At 53.5% G+C, this 22,614-nt stretch overlaps 6 protein-coding genes across 6 annotated transcripts; 2 read left to right on the top strand and 4 right to left on the bottom strand.

Moving 5' to 3' along the window:
- Positions 1-41: 41 nt before the first annotated feature.
- Positions 42-998, bottom strand: EsH8_VI_000763 (mitochondrial carrier domain-containing protein; the record flags this gene model as incomplete). The annotated part of the gene is made up of 1 exon (XM_083272016.1): positions 42-998. The coding sequence occupies one exon, from the start codon at positions 996-998 to the stop codon at positions 42-44; it is 957 nt and encodes a 318-aa protein (XP_083127190.1).
- Positions 999-1,068: 70 nt separating this feature from the next.
- EsH8_VI_000764 (uncharacterized protein) lies at positions 1,069-1,386 on the bottom strand (the record flags this gene model as incomplete). The annotated part of the gene is made up of 1 exon (XM_083272017.1): positions 1,069-1,386. The coding sequence occupies one exon, from the start codon at positions 1,384-1,386 to the stop codon at positions 1,069-1,071; it is 318 nt and encodes a 105-aa protein (XP_083127191.1).
- A 632-nt stretch (positions 1,387-2,018) lies between these two features.
- EsH8_VI_000765 (DNA-dependent ATPase RAD54) lies at positions 2,019-4,930 on the top strand (the record flags this gene model as incomplete). Its single annotated transcript, XM_083272018.1, has 2 exons — positions 2,019-2,065; positions 2,524-4,930. 2 exons carry the CDS (start codon positions 2,019-2,021, stop codon positions 4,928-4,930), a joined length of 2,454 nt encoding a protein of 817 aa, XP_083127192.1.
- A 307-nt stretch (positions 4,931-5,237) lies between these two features.
- On the bottom strand, positions 5,238-9,831 carry EsH8_VI_000766 (UDP-glucose:glycoprotein glucosyltransferase-domain-containing protein; the record flags this gene model as incomplete). Its single annotated transcript, XM_083272019.1, has 3 exons — positions 5,238-8,390; positions 8,451-9,624; positions 9,698-9,831. 3 exons carry the CDS (start codon positions 9,829-9,831, stop codon positions 5,238-5,240), a joined length of 4,461 nt encoding a protein of 1,486 aa, XP_083127193.1.
- Positions 9,832-10,675: 844 nt separating this feature from the next.
- EsH8_VI_000767 (coatomer subunit alpha) lies at positions 10,676-14,631 on the top strand (the record flags this gene model as incomplete). The annotated part of the gene is made up of 6 exons (XM_083272020.1): positions 10,676-10,705; positions 10,778-10,827; positions 10,892-11,211; positions 11,278-13,176; positions 13,227-14,329; positions 14,389-14,631. 6 exons carry the CDS (start codon positions 10,676-10,678, stop codon positions 14,629-14,631), a joined length of 3,645 nt encoding a protein of 1,214 aa, XP_083127194.1.
- Positions 14,632-15,134: 503 nt separating this feature from the next.
- Positions 15,135-16,039, bottom strand: EsH8_VI_000768 (proteasome regulatory particle lid subunit RPN12; the record flags this gene model as incomplete). Its single annotated transcript, XM_083272021.1, has 2 exons — positions 15,135-15,416; positions 15,488-16,039. The coding sequence occupies 2 exons, from the start codon at positions 16,037-16,039 to the stop codon at positions 15,135-15,137; spliced, it is 834 nt and encodes a 277-aa protein (XP_083127195.1).
- Between the last annotated feature and the right edge of the window lie 6,575 nt (positions 16,040-22,614).

Below are 22,614 nucleotides of genomic sequence, written 5' to 3' on the forward strand. Positions count from 1 at the left end.
AACACAATCCAAAATCAACGGATGGCATCAAGTAATGGCACTCATAACGCCTGACCTGCGGGCTCAATCGCTGTAGGTCGTCTTCTGCCCTCGCCCATCTCGTGCATGGCCCACTCGTACACAGCCCACTGGACCGCGTTGACAATAAATGCACGCACACTGCAAATGGTAAGTCCCCTAAAGAAGACCTTCATGCCGCCTTGTTGGTATGCCTCCTTGGCGACCTGCATCGCGCCCGCACGCTTAGGCAATTGTTGCGGTGAGCCCCTCGCCCCAAGCAGGGGCGATGTCTCCCCCGAAGCCTCAAACGCCTGCGTTTGCACGCGCGTCTTGATGACGTCGAGCGGGAAGATGCTCACCCAGGTAACGATCCCAGCAAGACCGCCGCAGAAGAGTACCTTGGCGGCCTCCTCCCGGAAATTCGTCTCCTTGACCCCGTCGCCGCCAACGCCCATCCACCGTGTGCTGAGCTCATACGACCAGAAGTAGAATCCGTAGCCAATACTGTCCCGCAGCGCTGTAACCACGCCGCCAAAGTACAGCCCCCGCACACCCTCGGCGCGCCACACGTTCCTGGTGATGGCCCAGCTCGACGCCGGTGGTGATGACAGTTGGGCGCGACACTTGATCAGCTCGGTCGGGGTGCTCACGACCCAGGTGGCCAGACCGCCAACAGCGCCGGCCACCCAGGTGGTCCAGAGGCTGGATTTTACGTCGAGGGCCGAGTTAAGGGCGGCTTCGGTGCGATTGTAGGAGACGAAGAGGAGGGCGTTGAGGGCACCGTAGCCGAGGATCGGGGCGGCGGAGCCGGTCACGAGTGAGGCGGGGGACTCGAATTGGCGGATGTAGGAGGTCGCGGTCGCGGCGGTGGTCGGGGTTTGGCCTGCAGCGGGGAGGGTGGTACGGGCTTGGAGACGGACTTTGAGGAGGTCGAGTGGGTTCCCGATTATGATGCCCACGGCGCCGCTAATGTAGCCGGCCCAAAAGTCGGCCGACATTGTGGCAATGTCTGAGGTGCGGATTCAAATGATTTTGTTAATTGGCAAGATGCCGTTGTCTGTACCGGAATCACGAATGGCGGTACAGGCCGCGGGTGTCAGGATCGCGGTAGTGGTTGACGCGGGCTTGGGCGACAGCGACTAGGGTGATGATGCCGAGGTAAGAGAGCATCCATCCGCCGCCGGCTATGGCCCAAAAGCGGGCATTCTTCAGCGGGTTCGGGTTCGGTTTGCGGACGCGGGTGAGGTATTGGTAATGAGCGAAATGGGCAAAGATGGTGCCGCCGAGGATGGAAGTCCAGTTGTCGGCGATCCAGATGGAGCGGGCAGAAGGAGGGCGGAGCGGGGTCCCGGAAGGAGGGGAAGACGAGGGCAGAGGCTGTGACATTTGTGCTTGTCTGCTTGGGCGGTATTCGAGACCGAGTCCACGTCGAAAGTTGCCGGGGGCCGGATCCGGATCCACTGTTAGAGATGCCGCAGCCAGTGCGTCTGTGTCTGTGTCAGACGTCGAGCACGTGAAGATGCTGTTGCGTATGGGTGGGTGGTGGTGGATTGATGTGCGGGTAGGAAGCCAATTGAGTTCGGGCGTGAGTCAATTGACAGATACAAGAGTGGAAGAGAGGGCAGGCTGGCGACACGACAAGACGCGATACGAGACAATGGAGTTGGAATGTGGATTTATTCAGGTTGTCGCTGTCGAATGATTTTTGGTGAGATTTGAGATTGGGAAAGGAAAAATATCCGAGAGGTTCCGAGCTCCCCATGTTGCCTGACGTCAAGGGAGGGAGGAGGACCCATGCGCCGTAGAATTTGGGGTAACCTTGCACAATGTTAGTACAGTTCTTCTGGACGGCTATGAATTTAACAATATTCCCAAGTTTACACAATGCATTGTTTCGGGTCAGAGTCCGTTCGTAACTCTACAAACATGGGGAGAGTGCATCGTGAAGCCATATTATCAGAAGTTTTAATGGGATTTAAGAGTCGTATTTCAACACCTGACTACGAGAGTAACCACACATGAGAGTTGACTGGCCGCGTATCACCACCTACCACCATCGTCGGCTGTATGTTTAGGACGACGAAGACCAAGGCAACGTCAGCTCTAGTTCTCATGCACCGTCCAACTCCACGGTTCGATCGATCGGTTGGTCTCTGCAGACATTTTGATTTGGTAACGACCTAGTATAGGAAGGTGGCGGGAGCATTGACCATAACGCGTTATATAAGCAGAACCGTAATGCTTAATGGCTCGGCTGCCTGCCTAGCGCGATCAGGTGACAGCGTGTTTGGGTGGCGACGCGGGCCTAGTCGCGCTTTCTCCAAATCAACAACCGGAACCCAGGATTCATTCCCCCCCTCCCATGATTATCCGCCACTCTCTTGCTCTCTGCGACAGTTCACCAAGGTGTCGCATACTCTGCACCTGCAGACTTGTAAAACTGTCAATCGCGGCCCATCATGTATGTTATTTCTTGTCTCATACTACTTTATGCCCAAGAACCGCTTGTTAACTCTTCCATAGGACTGTCGATGTTACCGCCACCCCGGGCGCCAACAAGGAGAACATCCCCGCCAAGAAATGGACTACTCCTCAATCTGTTGACAGGCTACATAAGCCATTCAAATGTCCCGGATCAGCAACGAGAACCGTTGCAACTGATCGGCCGGCGCGAAAGAAGAGGAGGGTCGACTACAAGGGTGCCGATGGCGACGCCGACGCAGACAAGCCTTGGACCAACGCCGACCGACTTGCTCTCGCCAACCGCGACGTAAACAAGTTCCCAGTATTTCAGGCCAAGGACAGGTCAACAGTGTTCCGCAAGGCATTCTCCGTACCACTCATCAACAAAGACTCGTCGTCGTGGAACCCTAATCGACCTCCCCCAACTCTTGGCCTGCGCACGGGAGCTACTTTCATCGCCAAACCGTTGCATGACCCCAGTGGCGAATTTTCAATTGTACTGTACGACCCGACTGTAGACGACAAGCCCAAGGAGACCGAGAAGAAAGAGGTTAAAGAGGATGCCGAGACCAAAACTAAAATTGACGCGCCTCTCGTCCACAAAAGCTTGGCCGAGATTCTCGGAATCAAGAAAAAGGTTGAAGGGGAGCACCCCCGAGTACCTGTCGTCATTGACCCGCGGCTGGCCAAGGTTCTCAGACCACATCAGGTCGAGGGTGTTAAGTTCATGTACAGATGCGTCACTGGCATGATTGAGGAGAAGGCGAACGGCTGCATCATGGCTGACGAGATGGGTCTGGGCAAGACGCTCCAATGCATTACTTTGCTATGGACTCTTTTGAAACAATCCCCAGACGCCGGAAAAAATACCATTCAGAAGGCCATCGTGGCCTGCCCTTCCAGTTTGGTACGCAACTGGGCGAATGAGTTGGTGAAATGGTTGGGCGCCGACGCCATCACTCCCTTTGCGATCGACGGAAAGGCATCAAAAGAGGAGCTGACACGACAGCTGCGCCAGTGGGCCATTGCTAGTGGTAGAGCAGTCACTCGGCCAGTCATCATCGTGTCTTACGAAACTCTACGTCTCAATGTTGAGGAGTTGAAGCATACCAAGATTGGTCTAATGCTTTGTGACGAGGGCCACAGACTCAAGAACGGAGACAGCCAGACGTTTAGTGCACTGAACAACCTCAATGTCACACGGCGAGTTATTCTGTCCGGAACACCCATTCAAAACGACTTATCGGAATACTTCTCCTTGATCAGTTTCGCAAACCCTGATCTGCTTGGCACTCGTTTGGAATTCCGCAAACGATTCGAGCTTCCTATTTTGCGCGGACGAGACGCCGATGCCACCGAGGCTGAGAGAAAGAAGGGCGATGAGTGTCTGTCTGAGCTCTTGGCCATTGTCAACAAGTTTATCATTCGCCGCACTAATGACATCTTGTCCAAGTACCTACCCGTCAAGTATGAACACGTTGTGTTCTGCAATCTTGCGCCCTTCCAGCTCGATCTTTACAATTACTTCATTACCAGTCCGGACATTCAGGCGCTTTTGCGCGGTAAGGGTAGCCAGCCCCTTAAGGCCATCAACATTCTCAAGAAGCTTTGCAATCACCCGGACCTGCTCAATATAGCAGATGACTTGCCCGGATCAGAAAATTGCTGTCCCGATGATTACGTGCCCAAAGAAGCTCGAGGACGTGATAGGGACATCAAACCTTGGTACTCAGGCAAGATGCAGGTTCTCGACCGCATGCTAGCCCGCATTCGTCAGGATACAAACGACAAGATTGTGCTTATTAGCAACTACACGCAGACTCTGGATCTGTTCGAAAAGCTTTGCCGTTCCCGGGCATATGGCTGTCTACGCCTCGACGGTACCATGAACGTCAACAAGCGCCAGAAGCTCGTTGACAAGTTTAACAACCCTGACGGAGAAGAATTCGTTTTCCTCCTCAGTTCCAAGGCCGGTGGTTGCGGTCTCAATCTCATCGGCGCCAACCGACTGGTTCTCTTCGATCCCGATTGGAACCCCGCCGCAGATCAGCAAGCTCTCGCTCGCGTGTGGCGTGACGGCCAGAAAAAGGACTGCTTCGTCTACCGTTTCATCGCCACAGGTACCATTGAGGAGAAGATATTCCAGCGTCAGTCTCACAAGCAGTCTCTGTCAAGTTGCGTTGTCGACTCAGCCGAGGACGTCGAGCGCCACTTCTCGTTGGACAGCCTGCGCGAGTTATTCCAGTACCGACCGGGCACAAATTCGGACACGCATGACACATTCAAATGTAAGCGGTGCAAGCCTGATGGCAGGCAATATATCAAATCGCCTGCCATGTTGTACGGTGACACGAGTACGTGGAACCATTTCGTGAATGAGGGGTTGAAGCCCATTCAGGATCTCCTATTGAGACAGGAGTGTGGTGAGCCCGAAGTGTCGGCTGTGTTCCAGTACATTTCGCATTAGATGAGGGTTACTTGCATGTACTATGATTAGAGAGTGTTGTTCAAGGCTTGTAGAACGTGTCTGGAGTTGATGAGTTTCGGATGGCGATGGTGTCAAGGTGCAAGGAAGCTGTATTTGGGTTATGAAATCGGATGTTATGACGTGTCCAGTGCAGATGGATTGTTTGCCACAGGTGATACACGCTACGTGGCGGTACTCTAAGAGCATTTCACGCTCGAGAACAAATCAAAAGAAATATGTGCAATGTCATCTTTCTTCCCATCTAATGCTGTGTATGCAATATACACAAAAACCTCGACATCACCGTCTATAGCTCGTCTATCACATGCGTCTTCTCCGCAGGAGGCTCCTCCCAGTTGCGGCTCTTCGCGTTCTTCTCCTCCACAACCGGTTTCTGTTGCTCCTCCTCGCGCCCATCCTTGACATCTTCCTTCTTGGGCGCCTCGACCGGCAGACCCTTGCGCTTGCGGTCGAGGGCGGCAATCTCGTCATCGTAAACTGTCCACTCAGGCACCTGGCGACGAGCGCGGTCGAGCTTGGGCTCCTTGGTCTGCGGGTTATTGCACAGATCAATAGTCTTTGCATCGCGCTGGCTCTCGTCGGAGCACCAAGTCTCGCACCACAGCCACTCTTGCGGCAGGCTGTGGATGGGGATCTGGAACTGCATGTGGTTGGGCAGGTCTTGGTCCAAGTTGGCCAGACTGTTGGGGTCGGCGCTGAGGGAGTGGTAGGTTTGGCGCAAACGATCGCCGGCAGCGATCTCGCGGAAACGACGAAGATCGACCACGTACAGGGCTGAGATGTGATAGGGTTGACCACGCAGGTAGTTAGCCCAGTAGCCCTGTTTCCAGAAGCGGAAGCCCTCCATTTCGGTGCGGGAGTCGCACATGGGGGTGAAGCCATAAGGCTTGCCCTCCAGGTCGAGGTTGACGAGGGTGATCATGTCGGTGCGGACGATCTGGTCGGCATCGACGAAGATAACCTTGTCGAGGGACAGCGGGAAAAGAACATCGAGAAAGAGGATCTTGTAGCCCCAGATCTCACGCTGCTTCTCCTTTTGCTGGCGTAGCCAGTGAGGCCACTTGAATGTTACCATTTCGTATTTGAATCCGTACTCCTCGGCCATATGCGGGATGAATTCTTTGAACGAAGGAGATAGAAATTGCTCAATGAACCAAAACTTGACTGTGTGCTTAGTGTTCTTCATGACGCTGACCATCATGATGTTCAGCATGCGCTCATAGAGGTGGCCACTGGCAACAGAGAAGATGTTTATCTCGGCGTGCTCCTCATCAGATGCAGACTTTTTCTTGCCGAGAATGCCTTCGGCGAACTTGAAGCCCCGGCCAACGATGCTGTTGTCCTCAACTTCTGCCAAAACATCCGCTTCTTCTTGGCCCGGCTGGCGAGACAAACGAGGGTACAGGGTCGTGCCCTGGAAATCCATTAGCACTACCTCAGTGCCCTCATCGCCTGGTACGGGAGTCCACCCCTTCGCACCGATGCTATCGATGGTGAAGATGTCAGAGCTTCTTCCTTGCTTGAGTTGAATGTTGTAAAACCCTGGATTGGCCTTGAATTGGAAGTAACCAAGGTTGGCCATGATAATAGTATCGGCGAAATGGGGATCCTTCTCAGTGCCCAGGACGAGTTGCGCACCGCGTGGTGGTGCTGTTTGCTGGCCCTCGCGGGAGTGTCCCTCAATAAGAATACTCTCGAGCTCATAGGAAGCGTGCACGTTCGCCTTGATGGAGCTCAGCTTGATGTTGTCTGGGTCATGTACTGAGACCTTAGGTGCAACCAGCCAAGATGGAGGTACATCCATGCCTGCATTCAGAAGAGCCTCTGAAGGCAAACTCTTGAAAGATGCCTCCAGGGCTCGCACATTGCCAGATTCATCGAAACTCGGTTGGGACTCCAAAACGTATCGGAAGAATCTCTTCACAGGGAGCTCGTCGATCTTATCCTTCGGGTTGAGGAAGAGCTTCAGATACACTCCGTCCAGCTCGGAGAGGACCTTCAGAATTGGCGCCCATCGCTGAGCCTGCTCACTGGCAGGATTCAAAACGCCAACCAGATGAATGCTTGAGGTCTCGGGGTTTCCAATTTGAATGGCGGTGTAAGTCGAGTTCCAGGTATCGTGAGCACTGATACGCAAGGATGGCGCAGACTCGAAAATACCGGCTGGAAGATCGGATATGGTTGACAAAGCCGTGACTGATGTAATTTTGGCGGCTGCCAGAGGCCCAGAGATTTTATCAGTCAAGCCCAACTCGTCAACCGCTGTGTAGACGGGGAGAATGCGAACTTTTTGTTCAAACTCAAGGACGTATTGGAAGTCATCGCCATGGAAAGGCTCAGTTTCGGCGAAGGGTCCAATTACTCGTCCGTTAAGAATTAGTACGCTTGAACCGGGCTGAATAGCGGCGAAGGACAAGAATTCGTTGAGATCTGCCGCATAAATTCCCTCTGAATCACCAGCAGCACCATCAACGATTCCCTTGATATCAGGGAGAGACTCAACATCGGCGAGCTTGTCACCGATATTCATCAATGCTGTGTTGACAGCAGAGGCTGACGCAGATACTGAAGGATTGTGGAGAATATCTAGCCGAACGCCAGGGTTGTTGCGGCGGAATGCCAAAGCTGAGAGCAAAAGGTTAGCTCCTTCGTCGGAGGTGAAATCACCCACGACCGTCAACACTGCCCAATTCTCCTTGGTAGAGTCTGCGTAAGCCTCAATGACTGGGATTTTGCCGAAGAGACTGTCATGTTCAGTATAGATTTTGTTGACATCGAGGATCTTGAGAGATTTATCGTCTTCCGGATAGATGTAGGTATTGCGTCGTTTGACTGCCTTTTCGAGGAAGTAGTCCGGAATCCATCCTTCTTCGTCAATCGTACCCGTGTAGACAGCCCGCTGAATCAACTGCAAATCACCTGTGGCCTTCATACTCATAGCCTGAAGCCAGTTCTTTTCACGAGGGACGGCCAGGCCGTTGATGAAAACGGGTGGAACGGGGGTGTTCGCGTTCAGCCTTCTCGCCCAACTTTGGGCAAATTTGACTACCTTGTCAAGCTCCTCGGACTGCAAGACCTCATCAAAAGAGAGTATTTTTGAATCTGGAAGCGCTTCGCGATCCTTGACAGCTTTCTCAAATGAACTTTGATCGGGCTTTTCTGTCTTGGACTCTTGCATGGCAACGTCCAGGTACTCCACGAACACATCCAAGCCGTAAACGTCGAGGAGATAGTAGAGAACCTTGCTGATATTGGCAGCATCTTCCGTGGGCGTCAGAGGGACCAAGCCAAAGCGGATTGGAACTTTCCGCTGAATAAATGAGTTGAGCTGGGCCACCACGCTAAGGTCTTCCATCTTGGAGAAGTCCACGGGAACAATGAGGTTGAAAATGTCTCTCTTGATTGGAGGCAGCTGGCCGGGGTAAACACGCTGGAGGAGCTAGAAACGGATGAGTTTACCTGCCCTCGAAACAACAGAAAAATGCCATGGAAGACTTACCGACATCAATTGGTCTGGGAAATCTTCGTATCGCTCATCCTTTTCAAGATCGTTGAGGAACATAATGACACTGTGGTCTTCAACATCATCCGTCCAGTCAAAGCGCAGGGGTTCCTCATCTGATTTAGACTCGGCAACCTTGGGGTGGCCAAGGAGAGACACCGCCTGACCTCCAGAGAAACCAAGATCACGTACGCCGTCAATCAGTTTGCGTTCGCGTCGGAGAAGATCAATCAAAGTAAAAGCCTCAATCTGGCGCTCAATGAGTTGGATACCGTTCATCCAGAGAACGTTCATGCCGCTAGGTACTAGTTGTTGGCGGTTCTGTTGGTGCTCGGCAAGGAAGTCTGTAGAGACATTGTGGGCGGCAATTGACGTCGAGAACTTGGGGAAATCCTGGGTCAATCTGAGCAGGGCCTCGAAGGGGTTTTGGCTCTGCATGACGAACGAAGCGGCCTTGAGGCCGAGCTCATGGAGTTCCGACTTAGCCAGCGGCTTCAGATCGGCCACCTCCTCCTCAGCATCGAGAACTTCCTCGGAGGTAACGGTCTTTTGTGAATCATCGCTATGCGCCTCTCGATCATCAATAACGATGTAGTCGGTCCTCTTCAATGCCAGTTCAACACCATAACCGCTGACAGGTAGGGGTTCCTCGTAGCTGCCCGCGGGCTTCGTGTAACGCAGACGGTATTCAATCTCGCCGTTGCGAGCCTTCTTTGCCAAGGTGCTGTGGAAGGCACCGAAAGCAGAGGAAGTCGGGTCTGCATAAAGGACGGCCCCGTTGCCTGATCCCAGAACTCGGTCAAAGGGTAGAGCCTTCGCCCCACCAAAATTGGAGTCCTTGGGCGTGTCGAGAGACGGAGCGCAGTACTGCTTTCCCTCCAGCTCGGCCCATATTTCGCAACCATCCCGGGCGCCAGGTCCGAGTTTCGGTTCAACGGCAGTTCGGTAATACTGATAGTGAGCCTCGATTCGTGGGGCGGCAGTTCTCAGAGACAGAGCCAACTTGAAGGTGGAGAGCGCTTCAGGAGCGGTAATGTGTCCATCCTCGTGAAGGACGTGGAGGAACTTGTCGTAGACTTCTTTATCGGACTTGGTTCCGCTAAAGTGTCCGCTAGCGATACGGTCGAGCAGCGGGAAATAAGCAGTTGCGTTTTCACCCGCGGCGGTTTCACTGAGGGACAAGAGGTCAGCTCTGCGATGCAGCGAGGTATAAAGGTATCCAAGTTGCGGACGAGGTAGCTTACAGCAGTTCGAGAAGGTAAGGGCCAGACGGGAAGGCGGCCTTCATGTCCACAGTGACCGAGGGAACTGCTGCGACATTGACGGCTGCCAACAGCGTCAGGGCAAGGCCCGTTGGCAGTTGAGCCAGGCGCACCATGGTGAAGGAGGAAACGTGACGGCCGGCGCAGGGCTGTCCTCCGGGGTTGTAGTTGCTTTCAGTTGACGGGGTGGGAGAGAGTGGTGACGACGTTCTTGGTTGGGTTGGGTGGACGGGGCTTTCTAGGAAGCAGACAAGGCAAGTTGCTTCTGGAAATTCCGTGGGTCGAAGAATGAGTGAGGCAGGAGCGCCTGATTATCTAGTGGTATTTATCGCCTCTGTCGCATAATTGTTGCAAGAATGCTTGGAGGGGTCCTTGAAATCAAGTACCGTTTAGGCCTACCGTAGCCGGGGGCCAAGTGTAAGTGAGCCCGCGCGCCTTCTGAACACATTGACAAAAAGAGCTGTACCAAACAGGACTAGCGTCGTCTACGCCAGGGGTCTTAGGTCCACGGGAGCAGCGGCAGAAAACGGGCCTACTGGAGGGGCAGGTGCCTGGGGCCACAGGCGACTTTGGCAGTCACGGCAAGGGGGCCGTCCAGCTTGGGCGGTGAGATTCCGGAGGCCGGCAGAACTCTGATGCGGAAGCTCTTGTCAGCCCAATCGGCGCCATTGGACCCACAAGCAACCCACACTTTACAGATGGCCACGAAGCGGAATTGTTACTAGGGGCTCTGAGACGAGGAAGTGGCCTTTACGTATCTCTCTACCTACTACGGATACATCTACGCATCCAACCCCTTCACCGCGCCTCTCTGTGACCCGTGAATGTCACTATCCTCCCCAATTCCAGCTGCAACCTCTCTTGGTCGGTAAGCTGGCCTGCACTCGAACACTACCTCCAGAGGTGCCGCCTGTTCCCCTTGCTGGTTGCTAGAAGCTCCGGCTTCACCTCCCCGCCAAAATGCAGGCCTCCTCGGGCATGTTGACCAAGGTATGCCCCGTCTACGGCGCATTGAGTCGGCGCTCCCTATCGCATGGGCTTCATTGCTCACGTAGCCTGTAGTTCGAGTCCAAGTCCTCCCGCGCGAAGGGCATCGCCTTTCACCCCAAGAGGTAAGCATCCTGTCCAGACCTACCGCTCGCGAGATGTGCCCCCTGGCTGACGTATAGCTTCCAGACCATGGATCCTCGTCGCCCTTCACTCCTCCACCATCCAGCTTTGGGATTACCGTATGGGCACATTGATCGATCGATTCGAAGAGCACGATGGCCCGGTTCGAGGAATTGACTTCCACAAGACGCAACCCCTCTTCGTGTCGGGAGGCGACGATTACAAGATCAAGGTCTGGTCCTATCAGACCCGCCGATGCTTGTTCACTCTGAACGGTCATCTGGACTATGTCCGCACTGTCTTCTTCCATCACGAGCTGCCGTGGATTCTGTCGGCTTCCGACGACCAGACCATCAGGATATGGAACTGGCAAAATCGCTCTCTTAGTGCGCACAACCCCTAGGATCCCTTGAACGCCCATGATGGATGACTGACCATGGCTTGCATTGCAGTCTGCACGATGACAGGACATAACCACTACGCTATGTGCGCCCAATTCCACCCGAAGGACGACCTCGTTGTCTCTGCCTCCCTCGACCAGTCCGTCCGTGTCTGGGATATTTCCGGCCTGCGCAAGAAGCACTCGGCGCCGACATCGATGACCTTCGAAGACCAGGTCGCGCGGGCGAACCAGAACCAGACCGACATGTTTGGTAACACCGACGCTGTAGTCAAGTTTGTTTTGGAAGGCCATGATCGTGGCGTGAACTGGGTCGCTTTCCACCCTACCATGCCCCTCATTGTTTCTGCTGGCGATGATCGACTCGTCAAGCTTTGGCGCATGAGCGAAACCAAGGCCTGGGAGGTTGACACGTGCAGAGGACACTTCCAGAACGCCTCTGGCTGTCTGTTTCACCCCCACCAGGACCTGATTCTCTCCGTCGGAGAAGACAAGACCATTCGCGTCTGGGACCTCAACAAGCGCACTGCGGTGCAATCCTTCAAGCGCGAGAACGATCGATTCTGGGTCATTGCTGCCCACCCCGAGATCAACCTCTTCGCCGCTGGTCATGACAACGGTGTCATGGTCTTCAAGTTGGAGAGAGAAAGGCCGGCGTCTGCGGTATACCAGAACAACCTCTTCTACATCACCAAGGAGAAACACGTCAAGTCATACGACTTCCAGAAGACCATCGAGAGCCCGACTCTACTGTCGCTGAAGAAGCTCGGCAGCCCCTGGACCCCGCCACGGACTCTTTCCTACAACCCTGCCGAGCGCTCGGTTCTTGTCACTTCTCCCTCCGACAGCGGGTCCTACGAGTTGATCAACCTCCCTCGCGACGGATCCGGCGCGATCGAGCCCACCGAGTCGAAGCGTGGTCAGGGCAACTCGGCCATCTTCGTCGCACGTAACCGCTTTGCTGTTTTGAACACCTCCAGCCAGACGATTGATATCAAGGACCTGTCCAACAACACGACCCGATCTTTCAAGCCGCCTGTCGGAACCAGCGATATTTACTTTGGTGGTACCGGCAACCTTCTCATCATCACTCCCACGGTCGTTCACCTCTACGACATCCAGCAGAAGAAGAGCGTCGCTGAGCTAGCTGTCAACGGCGTCAAGTACGTTGTGTGGTCCAACGACGGTCTCTACGCAGCACTTTTGAGCAAGCACAACGTCACTATTGTAACCAAAACCCTTGAGCAGGTTAGCACCCTGCATGAGACTATCCGTATCAAGAGCGCAACATGGGACGACGCCGGTGTTCTGCTGTACTCGACCCTCAACCACATCAAGTACACGCTTCTCAATGGCGACAATGGCATCGTTCGCACTCTGGACCAGACTGTCTACTTGGTTCGGGTCAAGGGCCGCAATGTGTACTGCCTTGACAGAGCGGCCAAGCCCAAGGTCTTGAACGTTGACCCTACCGAGTACCGATTCAAGCTTGCCCTCGTCAAGAGGAACTACGAGGAGATGCTCCACATCATACAGACCTCCAGTCTCGTCGGCCAATCTATCATCTCCTACCTCCAGAAGAAGGGCTACCCCGAGATTGCTCTGCAGTTCGTCCAAGACCCCACGACCCGATTCGAGCTTGCCATTGAGTGCGGCAATCTCGATGTTGCCGTTGAGATGGCCAAGGAGCTGGATCGCCCTAAGCTATGGCAAAGACTAAGTGCGGAGGCTTTGGCTCACGGTAACCATCAGATCGTCGAGATGGCGTACCAAAAGCTCAAGCAGTTCGACAAGCTTTCTTTCTTGTACCTGTCTACGGGTGACCACTCCAAACTTGCCCGTATGGCCAAGATCGCTGAGCACCGTGGTGACTTTACTGCACGGTTCCAGAACGCCTTGTTCCTTGGCGAGGTGGAGGACCGTATCCAGATGTTCAAGGAGATTGACCTCTGTAAGTTGAAGTGGTGTGAGGAATACTTTAGTCGACTAATATTGTGGCAGATCCGCTAGCATACATGACTGCTAAGTCTCACGGCCTGGAAGAGGAGTGCCAGGCCATTCTCGAGGCCACCGGTCTCACTGAAGATCAACTGGAGACGCCGACAATCGGAGAGGCCCTAACCCCACCCAAGCCCGTCGTTCCCACATTCAAGGCAAACTGGCCCACAAAGGCGACGTCGCAGTCAGTCTTTGAGAAGGCACTGCTTGGCCAGGTTGAGGGTCTGTCCTTGGAGGACGAGCCCGCAGCCGCCAACGGCTTTGACGACGCTGTTGAAGAGGTCGGTGCTGCGAAGAAGAACGGTAACCTCATTGACGTTGATGACGACGAGGATGCTGCAGGCTGGGATTTGGGCGATGACGTCGTTCCCGAGATTGAAAGCGACTTCGTGAATGTTGACAGCTCAGAGGCTGGTGGTGCCGGTAGCAGCGAAGCCGACCTCTGGGCTCGTAACTCTCCTCTTGCCGCGGATCATGTCGCTGGTGGCTCGTTCGAGTCAGCGATGCAGCTCCTCAACAGACAAGTGGGAGCAGTCAACTTTGCACCGCTTAAGCCTCGCTTCCTTGAGGTCTACCAGGCATCAAAAACGTATCTCCCAGCCTCTGCTAACCTTCCTCCTCTGATCAATTATGTGCGACGTACAGTTGAAGAAACGGATCCTAGGAAGGTGCTGCCCGTTGTGCCTCGCGACCTTGAGTTCCTGGCTACCAACGACCTTCAACAGGGCTACAACTCTATGAAGACAAACAAGCTCGAGGATGGTCTCAAGGTCTTCAAGGGTATCCTTCACGCCATTCTCATTAATGCAGTATCCAGCGAGAGTGAGGTGGCCGAGGCAAAGAAGCTCATCACGTCAGCCAGCGAGTATGCTGTTGCTATGGAGATTGAGCTTAGCCGTCGCAAACTCGGCACCGCCGGTGATGAGCTCAAGCGCAGCCTGGAGCTGTCTGCCTACTTCACCATCCCCAAGATTGAGGTTCCCCACCGACAACTCGCTCTGCACAACGCAATGCAGTTGGCGATAAGGAACAAGAACTACGGATCAGCACTGAGCTTCGCCAACCGGATTATTGCCAATGGCGGTTCGAGCAAGCTGACCGAAAACGTGAGTACCACCAATATTTTTTACTGGTGAAATCTGTTCCCAACTGACAATCAACGCAGGCCAAGAAGGCAAAGGCTCAATGCGAGCGCAACCCCTCAGATGCGATTGAGATTGAATTCGACCAATTTGCCGAGTTTGAGATTTGCGCGGCAAGTCACAGCCCCATCTACAGTGGCACTTCGTACGAAGAGTGCGCCTTTGACGGTTCCAAGTACCACAGTAAGTACAAGGGAACAGTTTGCAAGGTCTGCGAGGTGTGCGAGATTGGCAAGCATGGCAGTGGCCTGAAGCTCTTTGCGTAAAGACTTGGAATAATGGTTACCGGCCAATGATGGGAAAGCTGTAGAATGGCGCAGCACGCTGGGCCAAATGGGGACGGTCTTGGGAAAAGTTACTGTAGACAGGCTGGAGTGTCTGAATGGAATCCCAGGCTTTTGATTGTTAGCAATAGTTTGTGGGAGACGAATATATGGCATCACTTGATCAAGCTTTTTTGAAACAAAACGCGCGTCACCCTCGAAGTGTTCAATTGGTAGCGTCTTTGTATATGTTGTCCTTTTAGTCCTATCATGTAAACCATGCATATACGTCGGGGATGTACTTGCCACGCCTGGTTCGGGCAAGCATCCCAGGATAAGATCGCATCTCACCGGGCACACCAATGCTGCTGAGATCATCAAACGTTAAAGGCCTGGATTCCGTTGTGTCCATGCCCCTCTTTCATGGTCTATCGCATGATATTAGTACAATAAAAACAACCATCATCCCCCTCCGCTTCGTCCATCTGTCCCTCTCTATCTCTCGTCTACACAATAGTCTCCAGCTCCCTAGCGTAGCCCAGTGTGTTCTCTATCACCATCTGGCTCATCTCCTTCTCAGTAGTGCCGTCCTCGGCAGCAACGCCCTCGGCGGTGTCGGGGAAGAAGATCTGGCCGTCCTTAAGGATCCAGCCGCGCTGTTGGGCGAACGAGATAACATCCCCCTCAGAGTCGAGGAAGAGGAGGGACTTTGCGGAGCTGATGGGCAGGCTCGGGTAGGCGCGCTCGCTGCTCGAGGCGATTTCGGAGCGGATTTGGAAGGTGAGAATCTGTGATGGGCCTGTCAGCTCGGGTATCTCTACAAAATGGCCGGTGATTCGAGGGATCGGGATGGACATACCTCTGAGAAGACTCCGTACTCCTCGCTCGGCACCTCGCGGCTCTTCAGAGCGTTCCAAACGCGGTCGTAGCTTCCCTCCATCAACCACCTCTCAAGACGGATAGGGTAGCCGAGGTACTTGTCGCCTTCGACGGCGCCGCTGTCGCCGCCGCCCTCACGGTTAGCGAGGCTCTCGAGCTCGGAGTGAAACTCGGCGTAGCGGCCTTGGGTGAGAAGCAGCAGCAGGTAGAGTCCGGTGACCTTGTTGCGCTCGGGGATGTTGGGCTGGAGCACATTGGAGGGGAGCTCGTAGAAGGGCTGGAGCTGCTGAACATAGCGGGTGAAGGCGTCCGGGTTCTTTGCGCGGATGGAGGCGAGGGCTCCGAGCTCGTAGGTCTCGCGGGCGAGGGCGAGGAGCTGGGGCGAGGTTTGCGGGTTTGAGGGGGTGAGGGCGTTGAGCTGGAGGAGGTAGAGCTTTGCTTTGGAAAGGAGGGCGGAAGATTCGGGGTAGGGGAGGGAGGAACCCTTGGAGCGGAGTTGGGTGAGGACTTGTTGGAGGTTGCGGTCGGCCATTTTGGCTACTGCTGCTGCTGCTGCGGCTGCGGGGTGTGTAGTATTGGCGGGAGCTCTGGTGGCCGGGGGGGTATTGTTGGCCCTGGTGAGATGTATCGACTGAGTTTGGGTCTTAAATTCGAGATTGGGTTGGTAAGGAGCTGGTATTTGGGCGGTTTGGTGGAGAAGTCGAGGTTGGTTTGGTGGTGGTGATGTCTTGTTGTAGTGTCCAGATGCGGTGGGTTCGTCGCTTTGGTGTTTGGCTCAGCAGGCTGAGAGGCTGACGAAAGGTGCCGTCAAGCTGGAAAGGTCCGTGCTGGGCTGCCGTGGCGTTATGCCTGTCTGGGGCTAGGCTGTTCGGAGCTACGCTGGATGATGACTCAGCAGCAATGGCGGTTGAATGCGTGCTGGTGTTTACATGCCACAGAGTAGAGCTCTCTGATATCCGGTGATGGCAGGATCGCCTCCGTAAGGGGGGAAATTTGCAAGTGAGCAATGGTACGCCGAATCAATAACAGATCATTTAGTTTGTCTTTGAAAGTCGTTGGCCACGAGGACATGGGATTTCCGGTCAAAGACCCCGTTAGTGGTCGCATTTCCTGGCCTTGCAAGTAGAGGCTGAGGCAGCGGGGAGGTAGGCACCCATGCTCTTCTTCTACATTGATCGGGTTCTCGAAGAATTCTGGACCTGGTTCACCATAGGAGAGACTTATGCTAGTAAATTTGGTGGGAACTAAGCATGCTTGCGCAACATATCTATCGGTTCTAGTACACTTGGTGTACGAACGATCAAAAAATGCGAACTGGAAGGAGAAAGAGGTAGTTCAGTCTTTGGACAGCAATGAAGTTTATCTTTCACAATCGCCATTCGGCCTGCAGGTCTGAGGCTGCCGGTCTAAATAAAAAAATCATGGGCATCAGGCTACAGTGCAGTGATAACAAAGGGGAGCCATACAATAAGGAGACCTGGGTGGACTCATTACGTTATCAGTCTTCCTTTGAATTTTTGTTTCGAGATCCGAATCAAATAAATATGTAACTGCTGAATACCATGTCACCATTTACTCAAAGAATCTAGTCGGCGCTCTTGCGGGGACCACGTTGCTCGGGGTAGCTTCCTATCCCGTGATGCTGGCCCTTTCAATACGCGAAACGAATGATGTGTTTATGATCCAATTATCTTCAGAACTATTGCCATGCTGTTTTCTTTACCCTCGACGAGATTATTTTGTATACTGTTGGATTGGCCGTTGCCATGTCTGGTCGGTTCAAATCATAGTCGTCTCGCAAGGTCTGATAATTTGATGACAGCACCAACATGCTGGCATTGTGACACACTTTAAAGTTGTATAACGAATTCGATATCAAATTTGACAAATACCATGTATGCTTGTTGACAGGAGGATCGAGTTTCAATGTTCAGCCACTCCATTGGCTACAGTCTTCCTGCAGAAAGGTCTCAGTCGTCACCAGTACTTCAAGAGAGCTGGCCGCTGATAATGTGCCGGGTTGTTATTACACTCACTTTCGTGTTCGTCATACCATTTTATAGGAGTTTAGAATCTGTGGTCTAATCGCATTATAGTTGTTGCTCATCCAGTTCACATCTCACTTGGTGTTGTACGAAAGCTCAACCAAAGACTTGGAATGTTGATTCAATAAAATCCCTCTTAAACTTGAGCTATTTGTTTTCTATATTTTTTCACTATGATCTTGGATTTCTGTGGATAAATAGAATAACTTACCTGGAACAAGCTTTCCGCACTTGTACCGCGGGTGAGGAGTTGGAGCGGTTTCGCAGTCACATCGGATATGACTGCCGCGATTCCTTTTGAGCATGACGCAAGAAAGATAAACATCCGTTCAAAAGTTCTTATGAGTGGACTTTTTGAAAGTACGTCACGAAGCTGAAGGAAGCCAAGTCGTTCAGGGTCCTTCCCTGTTGCTACTTCAATGGCAAATCAGGTTACTATTGCTGAAGGGATTTCACACAAGTGGCACAGTTCTTCATTTTACTCCAGCATGAGAAAACATCACCCTCTTTTGTGGAAAAATTGCATATATGATGGTTGTGGAATATGTGGTACACTCCAGCCCAACTCGCTTCACCAACTTCCTCGATTATAGACACATAGCAAACTGAATAGTTGTATTCTTCAAAGCCGATTGCCATACTCGAGAAAGGCATGATATGCTTTCCCGTCCAGTTCGACGCCAATGGTGCCGTTTCCGGCGGGTACAGAGGTAGAAAACTGCAGAGAAGTGCCCAGAATTGGGGCCGTACGTCAGGTGGTGCACCTTTACTGGCGTCACGCGAGTCTCAGCCTTGAATATGGTGGTTGAATCAAGCCTCTTCTTATCCGGAGATGGCCCTCAAGTTTTCAATCATCCGTTCAGCAGAGATCAGAGGCACATAAAGACATACAGTGAATTCCGAAAACGCACAGGTTGGATCGACATCAAGGGCAGAGACCAGGGCAGGGAAATACGGCTTTCAAAAGCTTGCATAAGGTAGGCAATATATGGGTTCGGGAGACTGCCCTCGTTCCCCAGCAGCTAGACAAGTCTGGTATTAGATATTTATGCTGGCCCTTTATGAGGATTGCGACCTCGCTTGAAGGGGAAGCCATGTTCAGGTGCTGATGACTTCCAGTATCATTGCGTATAAAGCCATTGGTGGGGTGATGCGTTTCACCATAACAACCATAACTGCGGGAATGCTTGACGCGAAAAGCTACAGAGGATGGTAGTGACGCGAATGTTCAGGACACCAAGCCATAAACCCTGACCGCCAACTAACATATAATATGCTTCCCTTGCAACGAATAGCATATCTCGGTTCGGCTGCCGAAAATGAGCCTCAACACTAGGAGTAGAATGCCCCTCCGAGCGACCTGCTGCTAACCTCATAAGGGAATACTCTATATTGTTTAAAGATACCCACGAACCCTCCAAGCTTTGCTAAACAAACTCGAAACCACCACCTTTCTTTTAGCGCCTGGTCTGTTAGTGGGAGAGGGGCCGTGGCGTGTATTAGGAGGAGTCTAGGGAAGGGCCTCGCGCCCGGGTCGTCCCCGGTATCTGATGGTGTAGTCTTCCCACCGGGATCGTCCAGAGTTGGTTTTGTAATTATCTCTTGAAATTAATCAAAACCAAGAAAATTCTGGCGGAGAGTTGCCGTTCGTCTACTTAAATTTCTTGTCAAAATATTGGTAAAATTGGTCTTCTTCTCTGTGGTTTCTAATCCACAAAGATGTTAGCGTTGTGGCACTGAGCCTTTGCGACTCGGGACTGCTGGTTAGTGGAGTGTTCGTCATGAACCACCGGGAATGACTGGGGATTGTGCAGGCAGGTCGAGACATTGCGGTGTCACTACCAAAGAATACAATTCAATGACGACTTGGAAATACACTTAGGAATGTGGACGGCAAACCGATAAGAATGATGAGACTGAGGCTCGTTTAGTAGACGAACCGGGAACATAGTCGTCTTGACCTGGTGCCTCCCGTTTAAACATAGAGTTTGGTCTGGCCTCGGCGACACGCCTTGTGGGAATGCCAGCTTCCCGGGCTAGTGTAGACTGCACCGAGATGGCGGGTTGGTGGTGGCTAGTGGAACAGGGCACAGCCCAGGAGAGGTGGAGAGTGAGGTCGCTCCGGCTGTGGAAGACGGGATGGGATGGGCTGGATCGGATGATGGCCGCGGGGTCAAGGGGTTCAGGGCCCTGTCGTGCAGAAAGCCACGGAACACGTAACGTTGCTACATAGTGTGCGGCCTGAGAACAAAAATGGCCTTCAACCGACGGCGACCACTGAGGCAATCCTGTGCCTGCCTTACCAAGCGACGAAGCTGGCAGTGCTTATTCGTACATTGAAGAAACCACGCGCCGAGCGAGCTCAAAGAGAGCAGCCTTGGGCTTGACTGAAGAAGCTCAACCCCAAGCGAGATATTGTCGTCGAAATAGCTCGGTATAGCTCAGAGGTACATGGTTAAGTAGCATGCAGGTACTGGCGTGCCGTGGTAGGCTCCCGCATTTGCACCCTGCTCGATTACCTGGGGCGATGTGATTGGGATCCATCCCAAGACGCCAATCAAGACTGGCAGGAGAAAGAGTAGACACGGAGCGATTCCGATTGCGATGGTTTGCCCCCCTTCCAAGACGGGGGGCAGGCAGTTTTGCGATTCAAAGTCACTCTCTGGTCACCCAAGCAGGCCTAAGCGTGCTTCTAAGTTTGGAAACAGGAGCGGGAGTCTCTTGACGTTGTGGCTGAGCAGGCGGGCGCTGCCTATGGAAGGCGAGATTCCCGAGCTGGAGGAGGGGCAGCATAATTATGGCCCGATTTCGACCCCAACCCATAGGGGACGCAGTGCAGTGCGGATGAGATGCGCGTATACTATTAGTAACCGGTCTACGGTGCAAGATGCCAGAGGTGAGGGGTTTTGTCGTCGACAGAGAATATAAGGACAAGGATAGAAATAGAAATAAAAACGATACAAATAATAAAACCGACTGGCTCCTGCTAGTGTAGAGCCGAGTAGGTCGACAAAACAGCGCAATGGGGGAAATAAATGCGTTGTGGGAAAAATGATGGCGCGACAAGGAGAGACATGGATGGAAGACATTGTGGAACATTGGACTTTGAGGGGTCTCCTTGGCGGGCCTGGCTTGGCCTTGGGGGGTTCCAGGTCGGCAGCAGTTGGGGGTGGCGCAGAGGCCGTGTCAAAGGATTTCCTGCCCTTTTCAGTGGCAGGACAAGGAAGCGAAGGGTTCTGTAACTCGATGCAGCTGCCTGGGCTGCAGGGCACCGCATCCCGCCGCCCAGCCTGTGTCTGCGTGTCCTGTTGGTCCACTGTGTCCCGGCAGCGCGCTGCTGTGGCTGCGATTGACACGCCCTTGGGCAAAAACCGATTGGTTGGCTCGGCTCAGTCAGCCACATGGTCTCCGGCCCCGGCCATTGTCGTGGTTGTCGTGGTCGCCGGCCAAAGTTTACTGCTCCCGGAGACAGGAACGACCACGGGAAGGAAGGGAGGGATGGGGGGAAGGAAAGACCAGACAGTTGGATCCATCAGACCATTCGGTTTTCCCTCATGGGGAAGGACGATTGGGGGGGTTAGGATCCGGGAAGGTGCCTCGCAGTTTGGGGTTTGGACGGGGAGGGGACCTTCCTGTGCCTTGCCAGTACACCCTGTCTACAACCCAACCTTACGTTTTCGTCCTTGTTTGCCTTTGTTTCCGTTGTTACTCGTCTTTGGCATCGTCTTCTTCCTCCATGCCCGCGTATCATCCAATCTGCCAATCTGCCATGCTCTTCTAGGACCTTCAGCCCAACCAAACAAAGTTCCCACATTCGCCCACACGTTCCCCGCCATGTGCCATTTGACCTCGCGGTGGTCCCTCTCAGCTCCCCCCTCTCCCTTAGCTAGGCAGATTGATTCGGTTCGGCTGGCAACATGCCGCCTAAACCAAGAAGCAAATTTATTTCCTGCATCCGTAATACAAAGTAAAATAAGAGATAACGAACTACAACGCGGTGCCGTACGCGCGGCTTGGGCCAGGGACCTGCGCCGGATGCCGCTCGAGGCCCACACGACTACGGCAATCGCAGTTGCGGTGGAACTGCCCATGAACCTGGACCGCAATCCATCTCCGAGATCCAAGCTGAAGCACAAGTTGATCAGGAACAAGCTGGTGGCCAGTGACGTCTCCCCCACTTTTGGTTTTCGTTGTCCGTCCCCCTTCTACCGATGCCTACTCTTGGGGCACCTCATTTAATCAAAGGCCGACGGACCCCCGAATCTGGGTTGCTGCTGCTCTTGTCTGTTCTGAACCACCCGGCGCCGCGTCGGTCGCCCACCAATATCCCGACCGGAATGCCATGGCATGTGGCAAGCGAGATACGTACAGTCAGGCGTACAGGGGGGCTGTCTGCTCGGACATGCTGGATGCCATGTGCACATGCCAAATTTCTAATGTAAAGGGCCATTCACGGCTCTTTCCCTCTCTCTCTCTCTCTCTGTCTATCTCTCTATATCTCCTCCCTCTGCAGGCCTTTCGTGCCTTCGAATGGCCACGGACTGATTGCCACTGTCATGCCGTCGATGCCGTCGATGCTGGTCAGGCGAGTCATCCCCGGCCACAGGCGGGATGGACGACTGTCGAATGACGAAAGAGGTCTCCAATGCTGGTTGAACGTCTTACATGCCTCATCCCGGTGCACACCTCGATTACCTTTCGGTACCTGATCCTCAGGACTGGCCCGCCCCCTGCTCCGCCCACTGCCAAAGTACAGCCCAAGTACCCTTCAGCTTTGGGGGTCGCAGCCGTAGCTGCAGCTGGAGCAGCATAACCCAACACTAAAAAAAAAGTTGTTGTGCAGCTTGTCAGCTGCGCTGCGGCGGGCTAGCGCTTGTGCTGCGGCCTGGGTGGTGGAGCAGCATTTCTGGCAACGACCCCTCCTTTCTCTATAACTTCCCTGGTCAGTCCCGCTCTTGGACAATAAGGGAGAGGGAATGCAATCCCCCCCTCACTTCTCGCCAAAGAGAGAAATACCATGTACGCAGTACAACTCTGGCACCTGGCACACACATCCGGAGTT

The sequence above is a fragment of the Colletotrichum jinshuiense genome, chromosome 6 (assembly GCF_051148585.1).
Source record: "Colletotrichum jinshuiense chromosome 6, complete sequence".
Lineage (NCBI taxonomy): Eukaryota > Fungi > Ascomycota > Sordariomycetes > Glomerellales > Glomerellaceae > Colletotrichum > Colletotrichum jinshuiense.